Source organism: Chrysemys picta, chromosome 1 (assembly GCF_011386835.1).
Source record: "Chrysemys picta bellii isolate R12L10 chromosome 1, ASM1138683v2, whole genome shotgun sequence".
NCBI classification, from domain to species: Eukaryota; Metazoa; Chordata; order Testudines; family Emydidae; genus Chrysemys; species Chrysemys picta.
Window position 1 is genome coordinate 223,776,614 of NC_088791.1, and position 15,769 is coordinate 223,792,382.

The 15,769-nt window shown below is 40.8% G+C and overlaps 1 protein-coding gene across 2 annotated transcripts; it reads right to left on the reverse strand.

Annotated features, from left to right (window-relative positions):
* Positions 1-435: 435 nt before the first annotated feature.
* LOC101941891 (claudin-34) lies at positions 436-12,476 on the reverse strand. Of its 2 annotated transcripts, XR_010601821.1 has the most exons (3): positions 12,353-12,476; positions 4,612-4,755; positions 436-3,256 (listed from the first exon to the last, which is right to left on the reverse strand). XR_010601821.1 is itself a non-coding variant. In XM_024104487.3 (2 exons), the coding sequence occupies exon 2, from the start codon at positions 3,182-3,184 to the stop codon at positions 2,546-2,548; it is 639 nt and encodes a 212-aa protein (XP_023960255.2). In that variant the 5' UTR covers positions 3,185-3,256; positions 4,612-4,744; the 3' UTR covers positions 2,427-2,545. The 2 variants fall into 2 exon arrangements, 1 of the variants encoding a protein (XP_023960255.2); XM_024104487.3 differs by lacking the exon at positions 12,353-12,476 and having other exon boundaries at positions 2,427-3,256; positions 4,612-4,744.
* Between the last annotated feature and the right edge of the window lie 3,293 nt (positions 12,477-15,769).

The window sequence follows — 15,769 nt, forward strand, 5'->3', positions numbered from 1 at the left end:
TTCAGGAATATACACAGGCACACAGTACAACCCCAATTATCCAAAGATAATGGGAGCCACCCAAAGCTTTCAGATAATCAAAGGAGCTAGTGCAACGGTCTTTGAAATCTGTGCTCTAACCCCTAACACAGATTTCTGTTAGGTTGGCTGCCTCTCTCACCTTATCACAGTCCTGGTTACTTTACAATTCAGACCTTGTAAAGCTCAGAAGTTCCATACAAACGGTGCTTCAAAGTCACACCTCAGGACACAGTGAACAAACAGACATCAGCACTGAATGGAACAGTACCAACATATACCCAAATTTCTACATGTTTTTGTTTTAGCTAAGAAGAATGAATAAAAACCCAACCCAATGGTTCAGTGAATGTGGTCGAGGAAAACTGTTGGAATTACACACATTTTATCTCCAAATAAACTCATCAACATCTGTGCTGCTGCTTCTTTTTATTAAATTTAAAACTTTAAAAATGTTTTGCCAGAAAATGTTCATATTTTATTACTTTAGTGAAATACACACACACCCCTACCTTGTTCTGCTACAAATACAAGAAAGTAAAATGGAAACTTTATTATGTATAATATATCAAGAGAACTGATAGAATCTTGATTATCTGGAACATTTAAAACTATACTGGACAAAGCATTACAAAATGTATCATGAAGATCCAACTTTCACTAGCAGCAGGCTGGAATAAATTAGCTAATAGGTCTGTTCCACCTCTAATTCTTTTGGTTTCATAAACAGTATTCAAAAGTGTTGTATACAGTTACAAACAGTTATAGTATTAAATAATAAATAATTACAGAAGGTGAAAGAAATTTCAAGTTAGACACGAGAGAGAAGCTACTATTTCAGAGAAGATTTAAAAAGTAAGGGGGAAAGTTGATGAGCTTTGGAGATACTCTACTGAAAGTGGTCTAAACCGCAGAGGAAAAGGCTCTCTAGCAACAGTGGCAAGACCGTAAATTAGAACCAGCAAGAAAGCTGGTTCTAGCAGCAGAGGAAACAGAGAGGTAGGAGAGGGAGGCCAGGTTCATGGGATAGACCAGGGGAAGTCACAGTGTGTCAATGAAGAACCAAATTCCCTTGTCACATACCCATGCAAACCTAATGATTTCAATGGAGTTTGCATGGGTAAAACTGAGGCAGAATTGGCCAAATCAGGCAGTTTTGAACAGGATCCTGAAAGGAATGGAGGAGGAAGTAGAGTTGATTGGCAGGGGGAGAAGATGGATATGGTTGCATGTCTCCCCAGAAGTTTTGCAAGAATTTGGCTTTGCTTTCATAATTTTCATTTTTTTTTAACCTCAGAAATTAGGAATGAAAAGCAACAGCAGAACTAATTACCAAAAAACTGCCAGCCAGAACTGGTTTGTTGGCATTCTACATCTTGTACAGTTAACGTTTATATGAGTATTTTAGAAAACACATCGTAATTAAAGCAATGAATCTTCATGTATGTTCATTTATATTCCTAGGACTCTTGTAACAGAGATTTGAAAATTCAGGGCCCCTCATGGGACTTTATTCAATAAAAGGTCTCTTACCACTACTGCTCAATTGTTCCCCTGAAACCCTGATTTTTGTGGGCTTCTCTGGTTTATTGCTGTGCTTTGGACATTTTAAAAAATCCAATTAACATATAAAACAGTGGCTGCCACCAAAAGTTTCATGCATGGATTTCTGATGATAGAAAGAACAGATTCAACGTAAGAAATATTCTAGTAGTGACACTGGTCGAAGATGTTACTCTCTTTCACATTCCTTTTTGAATTAGTGCAGTCTCTGATCAAGAAGCATATGTTTGCAGACTTTCTGGATCTTTTGTTTGAATGAGGAACTGATAACACACCATACCTCCAGGTAAAGACTTGCAGCAAGGAAAGTAAGGACATACAAATAAATATAGGGTCAAATACAATCAACTTCAGAGGGCATCCTACAGATAGAAGAGAAACTAGTAAGACATCTTTAGTACAATACATGGAGACTCATATAATACAATTGTAATGATATTCAAGTTGAGTTTGACTACAGTACGTACTAGAATTCTTGATATGTCACTGAAAGTCTTCTATGCAGGACAAAAATATCTTGGGAGCAAAAAAAGACAAGTTCGCATTTCGAAAATATAGTTGCACAAGGTGCATAATATTGGAAGGACCTAATTCAGTGGGGCAACATCAATTCCTTGAACATATTAAACAGTTTGTTCTTCTAAACTTTAATACATGAATAAAGTCCATATATGCAGATGATAACAAATGCTTGAAGTCAGCAGCTGTGGCACGAATCAACCAATTGTCTCATCGGTGAGTCCCTGATAATGTATGACAATTAATAGGATAGTTGTTTTATGTCCAAACCACTAACCATGGCCTTTACTGGTAGTCATCTGGTTTGAATACCCAAATATTAATGCCACTGTAAGTTAGAATAAGATCCAGATAAGGCCTTAACATGCAGTTCCTGGGTCATTATATTTATATTTTAAGTATGCTCCACGTGCCTGGTACAAAGTTCAAGTCTCTGTTATCAGGATTACACCCCAGCATTTGGGGTGACAGGAAATCTGTAAGAAAAAGAGAACGTCGCACTCAGCAGCAGCAGGATGGCAGATATGATCCCAACAGGAATAGCAGCACCAACTTCCTGAGTCACTGGGCTGGAGGGCATGTAGAAAGAAGGGGGAAAGGAGATTGTTTGGTTGTGCACTACAGAATAGAAATTCCAGCTCACTGGAATTAAGACACAAAGACCTGCAGCTAGGTACAAGAATCCAGCCACTAGAAAAAAACGGATGATCTGAGTTTTGTAAAGTATTCCCATATAAATACTCCTCAGAGCAAATATAGTGGAAGCCATTCCCAGTGCACCAACAACCATGGCAATCAGCAGGAGGCCCTGAGCAACAAAAATTGCATTGGGGATGGAGGTCTCATAGTCATTCATTTTATGACAGATCTGTTCTTTAAGGTCAGAGGAAACGTGGAGATAACTGATGAAGCAAACTTTCCATATTCCCACCCATGCAATGCCAGAGGAGATGATGGTGGTGTTGTCCACATGCCATACTCTCCATTCCACAAGTCCCATTGAAACACTGCATAAGATCCAGCCTGTTGTACCAAAAGCAAAAGCAGCTAGTTGGAGGTGAGAAGTGCTGACTAGGGAGGTCATGGTCTGGAGATCTTCAACAAATGTCAGAATTCTGTTGTGGGCATATTAGCCATACAGACAATTGCAGAGGCACTGAAAAAAACCACAATATATCATTATGAACATGATCATATTAGTTTGTGTGTGTGTGTGTGTGTGTGTGTGTGTGTGTGTACGTACACATGAGAGAGTACACGTACAGAGGAAGTATCGTAGTCTCCTTTCCTTAACCATGGTGAATTTGTGAAGATTAGTGTTTATAACTGAATAACATCAAGATTTTTCTTTCAATTCACTTTGTTGTACTGGGGATGGGGAGGAAATGTCCCCCATTGGCAAGTATTATACGATTTATTTTACATTCCTAAACCAAAAGGTAAGTTTCATGTATTTCACAAAGTTATTTTCTCCATTGGTGCACATTGTGATTCTAGTATACAGCCTTGGAGTCTGAAATCCTCTGTTTACCCACAGAATGCAGGCAATGGCCCTATAAGCTTCTTCATTCCACCACTGTACCTCAACTTTGAGCTGAAGGGATCAACGTTAGACAGACTGAAAACGAGAGATCTGTAAGCATCAACTTCCCCATTCGTCCCCATTAAGATGAAGGCTGATGGTGAAGATTTAAATGTCAGCATTTATAATGATTAAACTGAGAATGTTTTAGCATTATTCTTGGATTGAGGGTAGATATACTATCCTTTTCTCTGTTCTCCACACCTACATAGTGGAATAACATTCTCTAGTGTCTTAGATTCACAAACGGTGAGTCATTATAACCCACCCAGCTTCCTCAGTTCCGGACACCATGGGATAGTAGTAGAATATTTCAGTCCTTGGCTCATATGCTGAGTTTACCAACATCATGCAAATTAATCATGCTGATTGATTTTGTCATGCAGAAATTTTTTTGACTAAGAACTGGGCTGACACCCCCAACTGTTTCACATAGGCTTTCAAATAACTATAGCAATGATTCATTGCCACTAATGATTATTGGACTTGAATTTAATTTATTACGCAGACCTGACAGGCGCTATACATCTTTAAATTCCATGAGCTATCCATTCTCCCATCTCTTCTCTCTTTTAATAATAGTCCAGATAAATTTAGTTTATGAACTGGGGGCTTGATTCAAGAAAGACACTATATTAGGCCAAACTTTTCTCTCACAACAATAGGTAGATCTACAGTGAGGGGTTTTGAATGTTAACACACATAACTTTTCTATATATTTAACTTTTTAGAATTTCACAAATATATCCAAGCCATATCTAGCTAGCTGCTGTTCCTTACAAATAATCTAGCTGAGGGTATAAATTGTCAAAGATCATTTTGGAAATCTTGGGTAGAAAAATCCAACAGTTAGTCTCTTTATCCAATAATATATAGTAGGTCTGGACAAAAACATTCTTTCTTGACATACTGGTATGTTGTATACTTACTTCAGCATTGAAGATAATGCCAGAGAAAACAGGATAGCTAAGGCAGTTTTGGGGCCCTAGCTAGATACAGCATACTCTTCAGTCTGATCATATCAGCTTCCACTGCGCTCCTGTATTTCAGACAGAATCCAGAATGTCCATTTCCTGTGGGAAGAAGACAATCTCCATATTGCAAATGTATATTTAATCAATTGTTTCTGGGGGAGGGAGGGAATTACTCTGGCAAACCTACCTATATTTTTATCTGCTCAAAAGGCATTACATTAATAAAGGCTCTTCAATCTGGTACATTATTTAATCATCTCTTTTATAGAAATCAGTAATTAATAGCTGCTAATAACCACACTGGTATTACGTCCCCAGGGGGAATTATAGATGGCATGTTTTCTGTCTTAGTTTCACATCTATGAAGTGCAGCTATTATATTTGTCTAGCACTGGGAGCACAGCATATAAAATTTTCATTGTTGAATTACCTCCGCTCTTATTTAAGTGAGTTGACGCCAGTAGGAACAAAGATAGGCCAAAGCTGAACACTTTTGAAACTCCCACCCTTTGAGCAGAGCCCAAAACTCTATATTTGTAAACCACTGGTAAATAACTACTCTGTTCATCAGCTGACTGCTACCAGGTAGAGCTGGCGAATTTCACAACCAAGTCGGTGTCTCAAAATGTCAGAACTCATTAGAGCATAGTCTTATCTTCATGCACTTGGATTTACCTGTTTGTTTTCTTGTAGAATTAAATGAGACTAAACCCCTGGATTATTATTCCCCCTGCCAATCAAACCAATCCACATTTTAGCTTAGCTCAGAAGAGACATAAGAGGGAATTTTTTAAAAATCAGAAAGGTTGATTTGTAACTTTTCTTTCTTTCTTTCCTTTTTAAAGATTGATTTTATTGAAATTAGCAAAAATGTTATTTGAAATTTAAATTAAAAAAGGAGGGGGGATTTACAGTAAGATCCTGACATGCATTGGGACCCATTGGATTGTTTGAGGATGGCAGAGATGTGGTTTCATGTTTCTAGGATGCTCAGAAAAGAAAATTTTGCAGATGGCAAAAATGTTGATTTCTCCATTCCCTGCAGGTTGGGGAGCCTTTAAATCCAGGTAAGCAACATGAGGTTTTTTTCATTAATCAAACACTTTCAAAGTTTATTGAGTGAAAATATCATTGACCTGCAGAGGGCATTTTGCTTTAAGATTTCACTGGGTAGTCCATGATTCAGCAAACTGACAAAATGCATTGACTTGTACGAAATGCCAAGGAATGTATTGTTGGCTGTACAGTACATTCAACACCTTTATAACATTAATCTTAATATCAGTTTGGGATTTATCTATCATGTTCCAAAATTACACATGTTTCAGAGTAACAGCCGTGTTAGTCTGTATCCGCAAAAAGAAGAACAGGAGTACTTGTGGCACCTTAGAGACTTAGAAATTTGTTAGTCTCTAAGGTGCCACAAGTACTCCTGTTCTTCTTTTTGCAAAATTACACAGTAAAATTCTGACAGAACAGTTGGTTAGACCAGTGTATAAACAGCATGCAAACTTGTATACTTGTGTGTGCCACAGGCACAAGGACCCAAACTAATGGTGCTACATATTATGGGCCAAATTCAACCTGATGCAGCCAGACACTATTTTCATAGACTTCAATGGGGAATGCATCTTATTTCATCAAGGAGGAACTGGATTCATTATTACTTTTCAGTAAGAATATGGCCTTCAGAAAGAAGCTAAGGAATGCCATTTTTAATTACAGGTTTCAGAGTAGCAGCCGTGTTAGTGTGTATCCGCAAAAAGAACAGGAGTACTTGTGGCACCTTAGAGACTAACAAATGTATTTGAGCATAAGCTTTTGTATGCATCCGAAGAAGTGGGCTGTAGCCCACGAAAGCTTATGCTCAAATAAATTTGTTAGTCTCTAAGGTGCCACAAGTACTCCTGTTCCATTTTTAATTTTAATTAAAATCTTTGGTTCTTCTGCAGATATTTCCCTAAAATACCTAAGGAGAAAAAGTGGAAGCTCAGTTGCAGTGCACATTTAGATCTAGACTGGATAAAGTACTAGCAAAACATACTGTAAGGAAACAATCCAACACTAGCATCAAAATGAACTGGATGACTTACTGGACTGTGTCAGTCTCTGATTTCTGGGATTCTATCAATATCTGGAATTAATAGATTTAGTGTAGTAAAACTATCCAAATGTAGTATGATGATACAACATAAATAACTTTGAAATTCCCTGTTAAAACCAAGACAAAAGCTCCTCTGAGTATAGGGCCAGATTAATGCATACCCACTATAGAACTGTGCCTAAGGTACCAGCTCCTGGGGTCAAATCTCAGTTTGTGTGTTTTTTAAAAGTATTTTTAATACCAAAAAAAAAAAAAGATACTGCAACATTCACCTGAGTCTGCAATAGAAACAATAGCTCAGAGAGGGATGAAATGTTCCGTGACTCTATAGGAGGTTTTAACTCCAGAACACACAGCTGACTGGGGCCCCACCAACACCATGCTGGAAGAGGCAGAAGAACAGTGCACCAGTTGCTCACATACAGATTTGACCCAGTGCTAGGGAAACTACTGTGGGCCCTCCCTGCTGCTGAACCCTGCCTTGCTGAGGGGCAAAGTGGGCCTTCCTGTGGCCACTTCTAGAATGACTAGTTCCAACTTTAACTATGGAGTCACCACCAGGCACCTCCAGAATTATATGAAATGCTAGTGGCTACCAGTGTATGATGTCATGGTTTCTGTGAGGATTAGGTTTAGAGAAGGAGTCTTTAGGAGAAGGGAGAATCTGAGACGGGAACGTGGTGAAAAGAAGTATCAAGTTTATGTAGGCCAGCAGCTGCTACTAATTTGATAGTTCTTACTATTGTTTTGTCTTTTACTAAGGTGACCAGATAGCAAGTGTGAAAAACCAGGACAGGGGGTGGGGGTAATAGTTGCCTATATAAAAGAAAGCCCCAAATATAAAATAGGGACACCTGGTCACCCTCTCTCTTACTAAGTCCTTCATTTTTTGTTTCACTGGGTTATTATCATTTCATTAGTATGTTGCATCGAGCGCTAACTAAATAGAGCAGGAGTGAGTAAATATGAAATGTAAACTTGAAAGCACTAGATGGAGAGTTGTAAAGTAGTCTATGGAAAAAAAAGAAGACAACAGCAAGATGATAAGAGAAGATATATTTAATGAGTTTGCCTGAATAAAGAATCCCAGTTAATCCTACTGTCCAACTGCCTATTCTAGTCAAAACATTGCCCGGTAACTATTGGCTTAGAGAAGATGGAAGTGAGCAAAACTACATCCCATGCCCTAGAGGGCCATGATTTTCCTCCCATCAGTTACAAGTGATGGAATGAGAGATCTGGACTTATGGTGAAATCCCTTCAACTCTGGTCTTGCAACTTGTGGGAGAGGGAAAGAAGACTACCCTATGAACTGCCATTTCACTGTATAGTTTCATACAGTTTCTTGTATTACTTGTGCCTAAGAATGACACTTTTAATAATACTGCAATTGTTCAAGAAATAAACCTCTCTGTTCTTTGACAGAGGTAAGATTTGCTGTCGTGGCCATGTGTGTGCTACAGTTACAAGTGTAGAGAACAAACAAAGCTGCAACCCTTCCATAATGCACTCTGAAACTAGGTATATATTGAAAGTTGTCTTTCTTGTCACTTTGTTTATTCCTTCAGATCACAAAGGACTAAGTGACAAACTCTTGTGGCTGTGGTACTCATTCTCAGCTCAGTGAAACATAAATAGCAGCAAACCTGTTTCTATTTTGAGATCAGTGCTACATATAGTGGAGAGCTATTTCTAATAACTCTTTAACACCTACTCTACATTCATTAAGTGGGTTGTCCAATCTGCTATTTTAAAAAAAACCTCCTATCTACCCACAAACTGGTTTGAACAACAGCAGGTGAATGAAGGAAGAAGGAGCAAAAAAGATCTTACAGTGGTTGGTATAAACTGTTATTTTATTTGTGCATTAAATGTTGTTATTAGGGGGGAGGGGATCTTAAAAAGTTCTGGGTCCTGAAGTTCAAATGCCTAGTTCAAACTCTCTAAATCATTTGTGAGTTGTCCTAATCCCACCTGTATGCCCCTTCTGGCACACGACTCTCCATATAACAGGCTCTTGCTTCCTTCTACTATCTTCTTACAATGGGAAAAGTCCCTGACTATCCTGCTCTTTGGGAGGTGGCTGACAGAACTTCTCACTCATCTCCAGTTTCTGCAAGGGGCAGTTTGATGAACATACAGTATGGAAATCCTTATGTTCCTATTGTCATGGATGCAGGGCTACCTGCAGCTCTGACCCCTTCTCTGAATGCACACACCTCAGATATGAGGCTTTGTTCCTGTGATTCCCTGGGGTGGAATGATTCTTCCACTCTTAGACCAGGTCCTGGACTACAGCACCTTGTGGATCAACTATGCTTGCCCCCAACTGGGTTTGGTTATCTGTGGTTCTTCCCTCACAGAACTTGTGGCCAGTGGTGAATAGTGATCCCAAACAGCCTTCTTAAAACAAGGTGTGGTTTAATCTTAACAGAAGGAACAAGACAAAGCGTAGCAGAGGTCTTTAGAACAATAAAGCGTCTATACTCATGTCCATTGTACCTAAAGACATACCCCAGACCCCTGCTCTCTGGAAGGTCTTGGTCTCAGAATGTTTCCCAACAGTCTCTTCTTTTGAGGGGCAGCCTTTTTAATCCAGCCAAAATTCTCTGTTCCAGTTTTCCCGGCTTGGATCCCCCCTGTGGCTGCCAGCTGAGACCCTCTCTTCCTTGACACACTGTCCAGTGAGCTTAGCAGGGTGTCAGAGGTGGCACTTCACAAAGAATGGCTTAGACATTTACCCTCCAGTGTGGGTAAATGGGTGTTTCTCTGAAGCCATTGTCCTCCTTCCTGCTTGAATTAACCTGTTGTAGTCATACACCCATCCTGCTTACAACAGCCAGACAAACAGAACATATAATAGTCACAAACCGATGTTCCACCCCACTCTGGGATTATGCTGTGATGGGACATTGCAACTTCTCTGCCCATTACTGCTTTTCTTTCTGGTTATTATTTAAAAACTTGCTGCAGTCAGTGTGGCCAGAGCACCTGCTTCAGGAGTTTGGGGGTGAGAAAGTTCCTTATGAAAATATTTCTTAACCTGAGAAAAAGATTTAGGTTGGTTATAGGATGAGCAAAAACTCAGGATTTCCATATTCACTGGTTTGTTGATCCCCTAATTTACATTCAGGGGGTTGAAAAGATGGGTTTCTTTTCTCCTCTCTAAATCCCTCTATTTTAGGGTTGGTTATTTTGTTTGGTTTTGTTTGTGTTTGAATGAGGAAACGTTGTGGCTAGGAACAAGGTGGCATGGTTAGTACTGCCTTGAGTAGAAAAGGCAGGTGCTGTTGAGAATTTTCACACCCAGCTCTGCCAGGGTCTCTTATGTAGCCCTTGGCTTTTTTTGGAGCTTCTCCGAAGAAACTCCCACAGACAACATCCCAGGTGTGGCAGCTGGGGAAAAAAATGAGACAGCAAAATGGTTGCTTGGTAACACTGAGCAGGTATTCCTTCAGGAGCCTCCAGAAAGAACCCCAGGACCCCAAAGGCCTGCCTAGGCTGGGCGACACAGGTAGAGGCCAGGAGTCGGACGGTTATGCTAAGGCAGCCAACTGCAGGGCCTAGATAACCTGCACATGGCTGGGACTGTGCAGATATAACCCACATACCTCTGGGTGTGGTGCTCTGTCCCATCTAGTGGCACTGAGACCACTTAGAGAGAGAGATTAATGAGTCTGCTCTACAGACTTAGCTAAGAGCCATATGGCTCTTATGGCAGTAGAGACTCATGCACTAAGGTCCCAGGTTTGATCCCACCTGCAGACGACTGAGATCTGTCGGCGTTACACAGACATGTGCACTGAATCCAGACAGCCACAATATTTGGGGGACAGAAGTTGGCTACAAGAGATCAGCTTCCAGTTGCTGGAGGAAATGCAGCCCTTCAGTTGCTCTCTGAAGGAAGGAGCACAAAATATCTAGTGCCCATTGGGCCAAGGATGGTCCACGGAGCCTCTTAGGGGAAGGAATAAGAGATATCCATCACTCTTGGGACACTGGGTGCTCCAAGACAGGGCTGCACTTCATTTTAGTTTTAGTCCAGCTCTGGGCTTCCCTGCAGCAATAGTCAACCCAGTTTTGACCATAAGCTTCTGCAGCTACAGAAGCTGCTTCTTTTCCTTCATAAACCTGAAGTCAGACTTACAGGCCTTTCCCAGAAAGGCACCACAGATTCCACCCCACCCAATTACCATCTATGGCAAGAAGGAAATCAGACATGGACACACACACTCCTGCAGTTCAGCTGCCATTCCAGGTCCCTTATTCCTCAGGTTGGCAGATTCAAGGCACAATTGTATCTTGGGTATCCAGGAAAGCCATGGATTTTTTTCAGCAAAACAGCAAAACGAGGAGACTCCAAATCACACCCAAGGCCTTGTGCGGCATATAACACTTAAATTATGTGGCAGCAAGGACACTGGAAGTTTTGGTAGCAGGGCAGGGGATCATTCAGACTTTTGGCACCCATTAAAGTGCAGAAGATGGTTTGGATTTTTGGCAACCTGAAAGCAGTTAGTATATTGGGAGTGTTACTTTTCCCCACCCACTCTTCTTACACAGGGGTGAGATGACTTGAAACTTGGGAGAGGGATTTTGAATTCATCCTCCACTCCAACAAACCTTAACAGCAAGTGCCTCCCTCACTGCTCCCATCCTCCCACCCCTCGTGACTTTCAACAACAACAGAGAACAATTCATTCAATCTTTGTGCTAAAGATAATGAAGCAGTGCTGCCATGGGAGACGGGTGTGTGGCGGCCCCGCACCCTTGCTCAACAACTCACACCTGCTGCAGGGATACAAAGTCTCAGAGAATTTCCCTCTGGATCTCAGGACAATCACAGGTGGGAGGGAGGACTACATCCTCAAAAGGATGATCAGGTAGGAACTCTTGCCTCCATGCAAGTGATAAACATGACTCAATATAAATGAAATTCTACAAATGATGAATAATAAACCAGTAAAGTGTATATGGTTTTCCCTATTATAGAATCATAGACGACTAGGGTTGGAAGAGACCCCAGGAGGTCTATTAGTAGCCTCCCTCCTTGTTAAAAGGTTTTTGCTATTGGAAATCTAGTGTAATTTTTAAACACCTTGAAGAGAAAATCCATTATAAACTCATCCCTATAAAATCAACATAATACAGTGATATGGAATGAGTTTTCCCTTCCCCCATTAACACAAAAACTCATTTTACCAGCTTCGTTTCATTTCATTTTTAGCAAATGTTTTCATTTGTTGATATTTTTAGCATTTGGTTGTGTTTTGCAATTGATGTTCAAATCCTATCTTAGTGTAGTTTTATTGCTTCCATGCAGTTTTATTGCAGCATTTAGGATGTAGCTTACTAACCAAATCCGTTGCTTGATTCAAATCTTCCAACAAAAAGTAAGTTTCAAAAACGGCAGGATAGTAATTAGATAATTCTTAGCAATATCCCCCTATGATTTAATGGCTGAAAACTTAGTTCTTCAGTTCCCAGTTGGGAAAGCAAACTTTGAGGAAGCAAAGAAATACTCACATCTCCCCCCATCCTCTCTCTATCAGACCTTCATAAAATAAGTAGTACAAAAAAAGAGAATCTTACTTTTGTGGGTCTGTGAGTGGCCTGAACCACAGATGAGTCAGTTGCATGAAACAGAGTTCTGGACACAGCATGCAGAGAGCTGGAAAAAATGCACCTAGGTGGAATGGTCTGATTTTTTTGAACTATGGAATAGGTACCTCACAGTTCTTTTCAGACTCCCACTAAGTCAACAGAGATATAATGAGGCAGTTAATCATTAACACGCTATAACATATGATGTACGTTTTACCATATAATTTTAGTTGCACTAAAACTTTTGTCAAAATATTTAAACGCACATTTTAAATTCAGTTTTCCGTCAAGTAATACTTCAGAGACTTCGTCACAGTGATTAGGTGAGTTTAAGACCGGGAGGAACCATTCTGACCCCCTAGTGTGAGGTCCTGAAGAACACAGCTCATAGAATTTGAAAACTTAGAGAGGTGGTGTCATAATTTTTTTCTCCTATTAAAGTCTTGCTATCACATTTCTTGTGCACTTAAAATTCACAGTTATGTCATGGTGGTGAGGAGGAATGCAAGAATGGCTCCCAAAGCAAGATGTGAAATATATTTAGTTTGTCATTTGGAGAAACAAATCTGAGCTGTTGCGTTCTCTTTTTGCCTGGAATTGTTTTGACTCCGTATCTGAGTAAGACGGCTAACACATTAACATTTCAATAAGGAGAACTGCTCGGAACTTGCTATCTTGAAATCCATTTTTTTCTTTCTTTCTTCTTGGTTTTTAATTTCTTCCTGGTTTTTCCATGAGTGAAAAAAATAGCTCTGATTTCCTGGTAGGCGTCCTCACCTTCCTTGCATTTCCTTCTGGCTGGAGCCCACAGTAATTTTTGTTATGTTCTACAGGCTCTTACAAAGAACAATTTCTATCCCATGTAATAAGTGCTGTAATTGGCTATTGCTTGCAATAAAGGGCTCTGCTAGGAGAAAGAAAATCCTTTTCCTGCTTCCCCCTGCATCACCTTACATCCCCTGTTATCTTCTCTGGGATGGATAGTTTCATGGATTTGATCTGCAGGTAACATGGTAGGGTTCCCTGAGTGTGGGTACTGGAACTTTCCCTCTCTGTTGTGGCTGCTCCAGTTTGAGACTCTTTCTTTGGCCAGGGATAGCAGGGTTGTGGATTTTGTCATTTTGTTGCGCAGGCACATTCGGTTGCTGGCTTTATGATCGTGTATCAGGATGTTGCGAGGATAGGTATGTTTTCGGATGGGCTGAGATTTGTTGTTATGGTTGGAGCCTGGCGACAGCCCTTGGACATTATTACAGACCTATTGATTCGCAGGACCGCAAATTTGGGCAGTAGGTTGTGGCAGCTAGGAAATGGATTTCCCTTCCTGTGCCCAGGAATGGTGTGGCACATGGGACAATGCATTTGTGGGTAAGGTCTAAATGCCCCGCCTATAAATGAAGCACCAATGCCTCGCCCCATGAGGAGAACAGGACTGGATTCTTGGAGATTCCCAAGGATCAGTGGTTGTGACAGCTATGCAATTTTCGGCAATTTCATTGCAGAGATCTTTTTTAATTATGTTTAATTGTCATTAGAGTCCATTGTATTAAATGAATGGTTTATGTACCATTGAGGGCTGGGGTTGTATGTCACCTCTCAAAGGGGGAGATGTGCAAGACCTGGGGGTTCAAAGGACTCTATTGAACAATGTGCCAGACAGGAATGGACTTTTGGAACAATAAGTGTGTGAAATGATTTTCCTGGGGAATATCTAGGGGGATGTGAATGCAAATTCCCCACCTCCAGTTATGTAAATACCCAGCCTTTTGAAACGATGGCCTGAGGCATAAGCCATTGTCTGCTAATCGCCTGTTATATGAGAACAAGATCAAAGGCCAAAATTATATAAAGGAAAGGCTAAAGTATTCATGGTTGTTCTGTTTCTGAGACAGTTATGAACTTGTAACCATCAGGAAAACCAGTTGGGGAGTTTTGAAGGACTGACATATATGAGACCCCGCGGTAGGAGTTGGGGAGACTTCTGGTAAGCTTTTTAGCATGCACGTGCGGGGGAGGGGTATTGTTTTTCTCTGTAATGCTTGCAGTTTAAGAATCAATATGCTCAATTATAAAGAGCTGTATGATAATTTATAACTACGGGTTATTATACTGTTCATAGTCTCTGGAGAGAAAGCAAAGCACAGTCTGGCTTGCTGGGGATATCACGGTATAGGCAGGGAACTGTGCAGGCTGAAAAATTCCAGTCAGGAGGAAGAAAGAAGTGGTTTCTACGGAAGAAAGGTGATAGTTTAGAAGCCGGAAACCTGCAGTGGGTGCGCTTGGTAGACTACAAGGTGGGAATACAGGTGCAGTTGCCCTGAACTGTGACAGTGGTCATTCCTATGTAGTAGCAAACCCATTGTCTCTGGCCTGCCACACTCTGGAATAGGAGGGCTTCTATGAGCCTTGGATTAGGTGAGCTGATCACACTCAGAAAACTTTGAGACACTCTCTAAGAGCGCTCCTCTGATCCCCTTCCCTCATTACTGCTGCCAGGATGTGTCATCACTCAGGAGTTATCCTTGATTGAGTTATCTGGAATTTTTGGCCACGCAGCTGTAGCTTCCGTCAATGGCACACTTAGACAAGGTATCTGTTTCGGTCCTCTTTGGCTGCTTACCACTGGCAAAAAACCACTGCAACATTTTAAACATGAAAACATGCATAAAAGTGAGATTCTGATATGTCTGTCAACTGCTACTGCAGCACAATGGCGTTCTATTTCAGCTAGACTTCTGTGGAGCTTAGCCTGTGTTGCGTGTGATAATGTAACTCATTGCATAGGCTGAGCTGTTTCTGTCTTAAGGGGTAATGTAACGTGGCCAAGCAACTGGAATATGAAAATTGGCTACAGCGTCTCATTAGCATGTTATTATGCTTTGTATAGTCACACTGCCACTGTTATCATGTAAATGCACAAATTATTAAGGAGGGGATGGAAACTAGGGAAATTTTCTGCCTTCCTCTTCCCCACCCTCCCTTCTCACATCTCCAAATTATTTGTTCATTGTATCTAAACAGTTATTAACTTCCGAGCTAGGAAATAAAATTTCTCCTCTCTATGGGCCCGATCCAAAGCCCATTGAAGTTAGTGGGAATCTTTTCACCGACTTCAAAGAGCTTGGGATCAGGACCTGTATTTTCTGTGGTTCACAGTATATGTTCAATAGCCTGGAACTGGAAATATTTGCTGTAAATGAATTTTCACTACGTTTGCCAAGTGAAAAAACAGGCTGAAATTAAGCCACGGCGCTGGACAATGACTTTACAGTTGGCCCTGAGCAAGCAAGCAGCAGTTTGTAGCTGCACAGCCCCATGAACGGACCAGAGAACAAATGGGGACTCAGGCACAAGTCCCTCCCTGCTCCTCTGGGAGGAAGCGAGTAAGTGACTTCACTTCCTTCC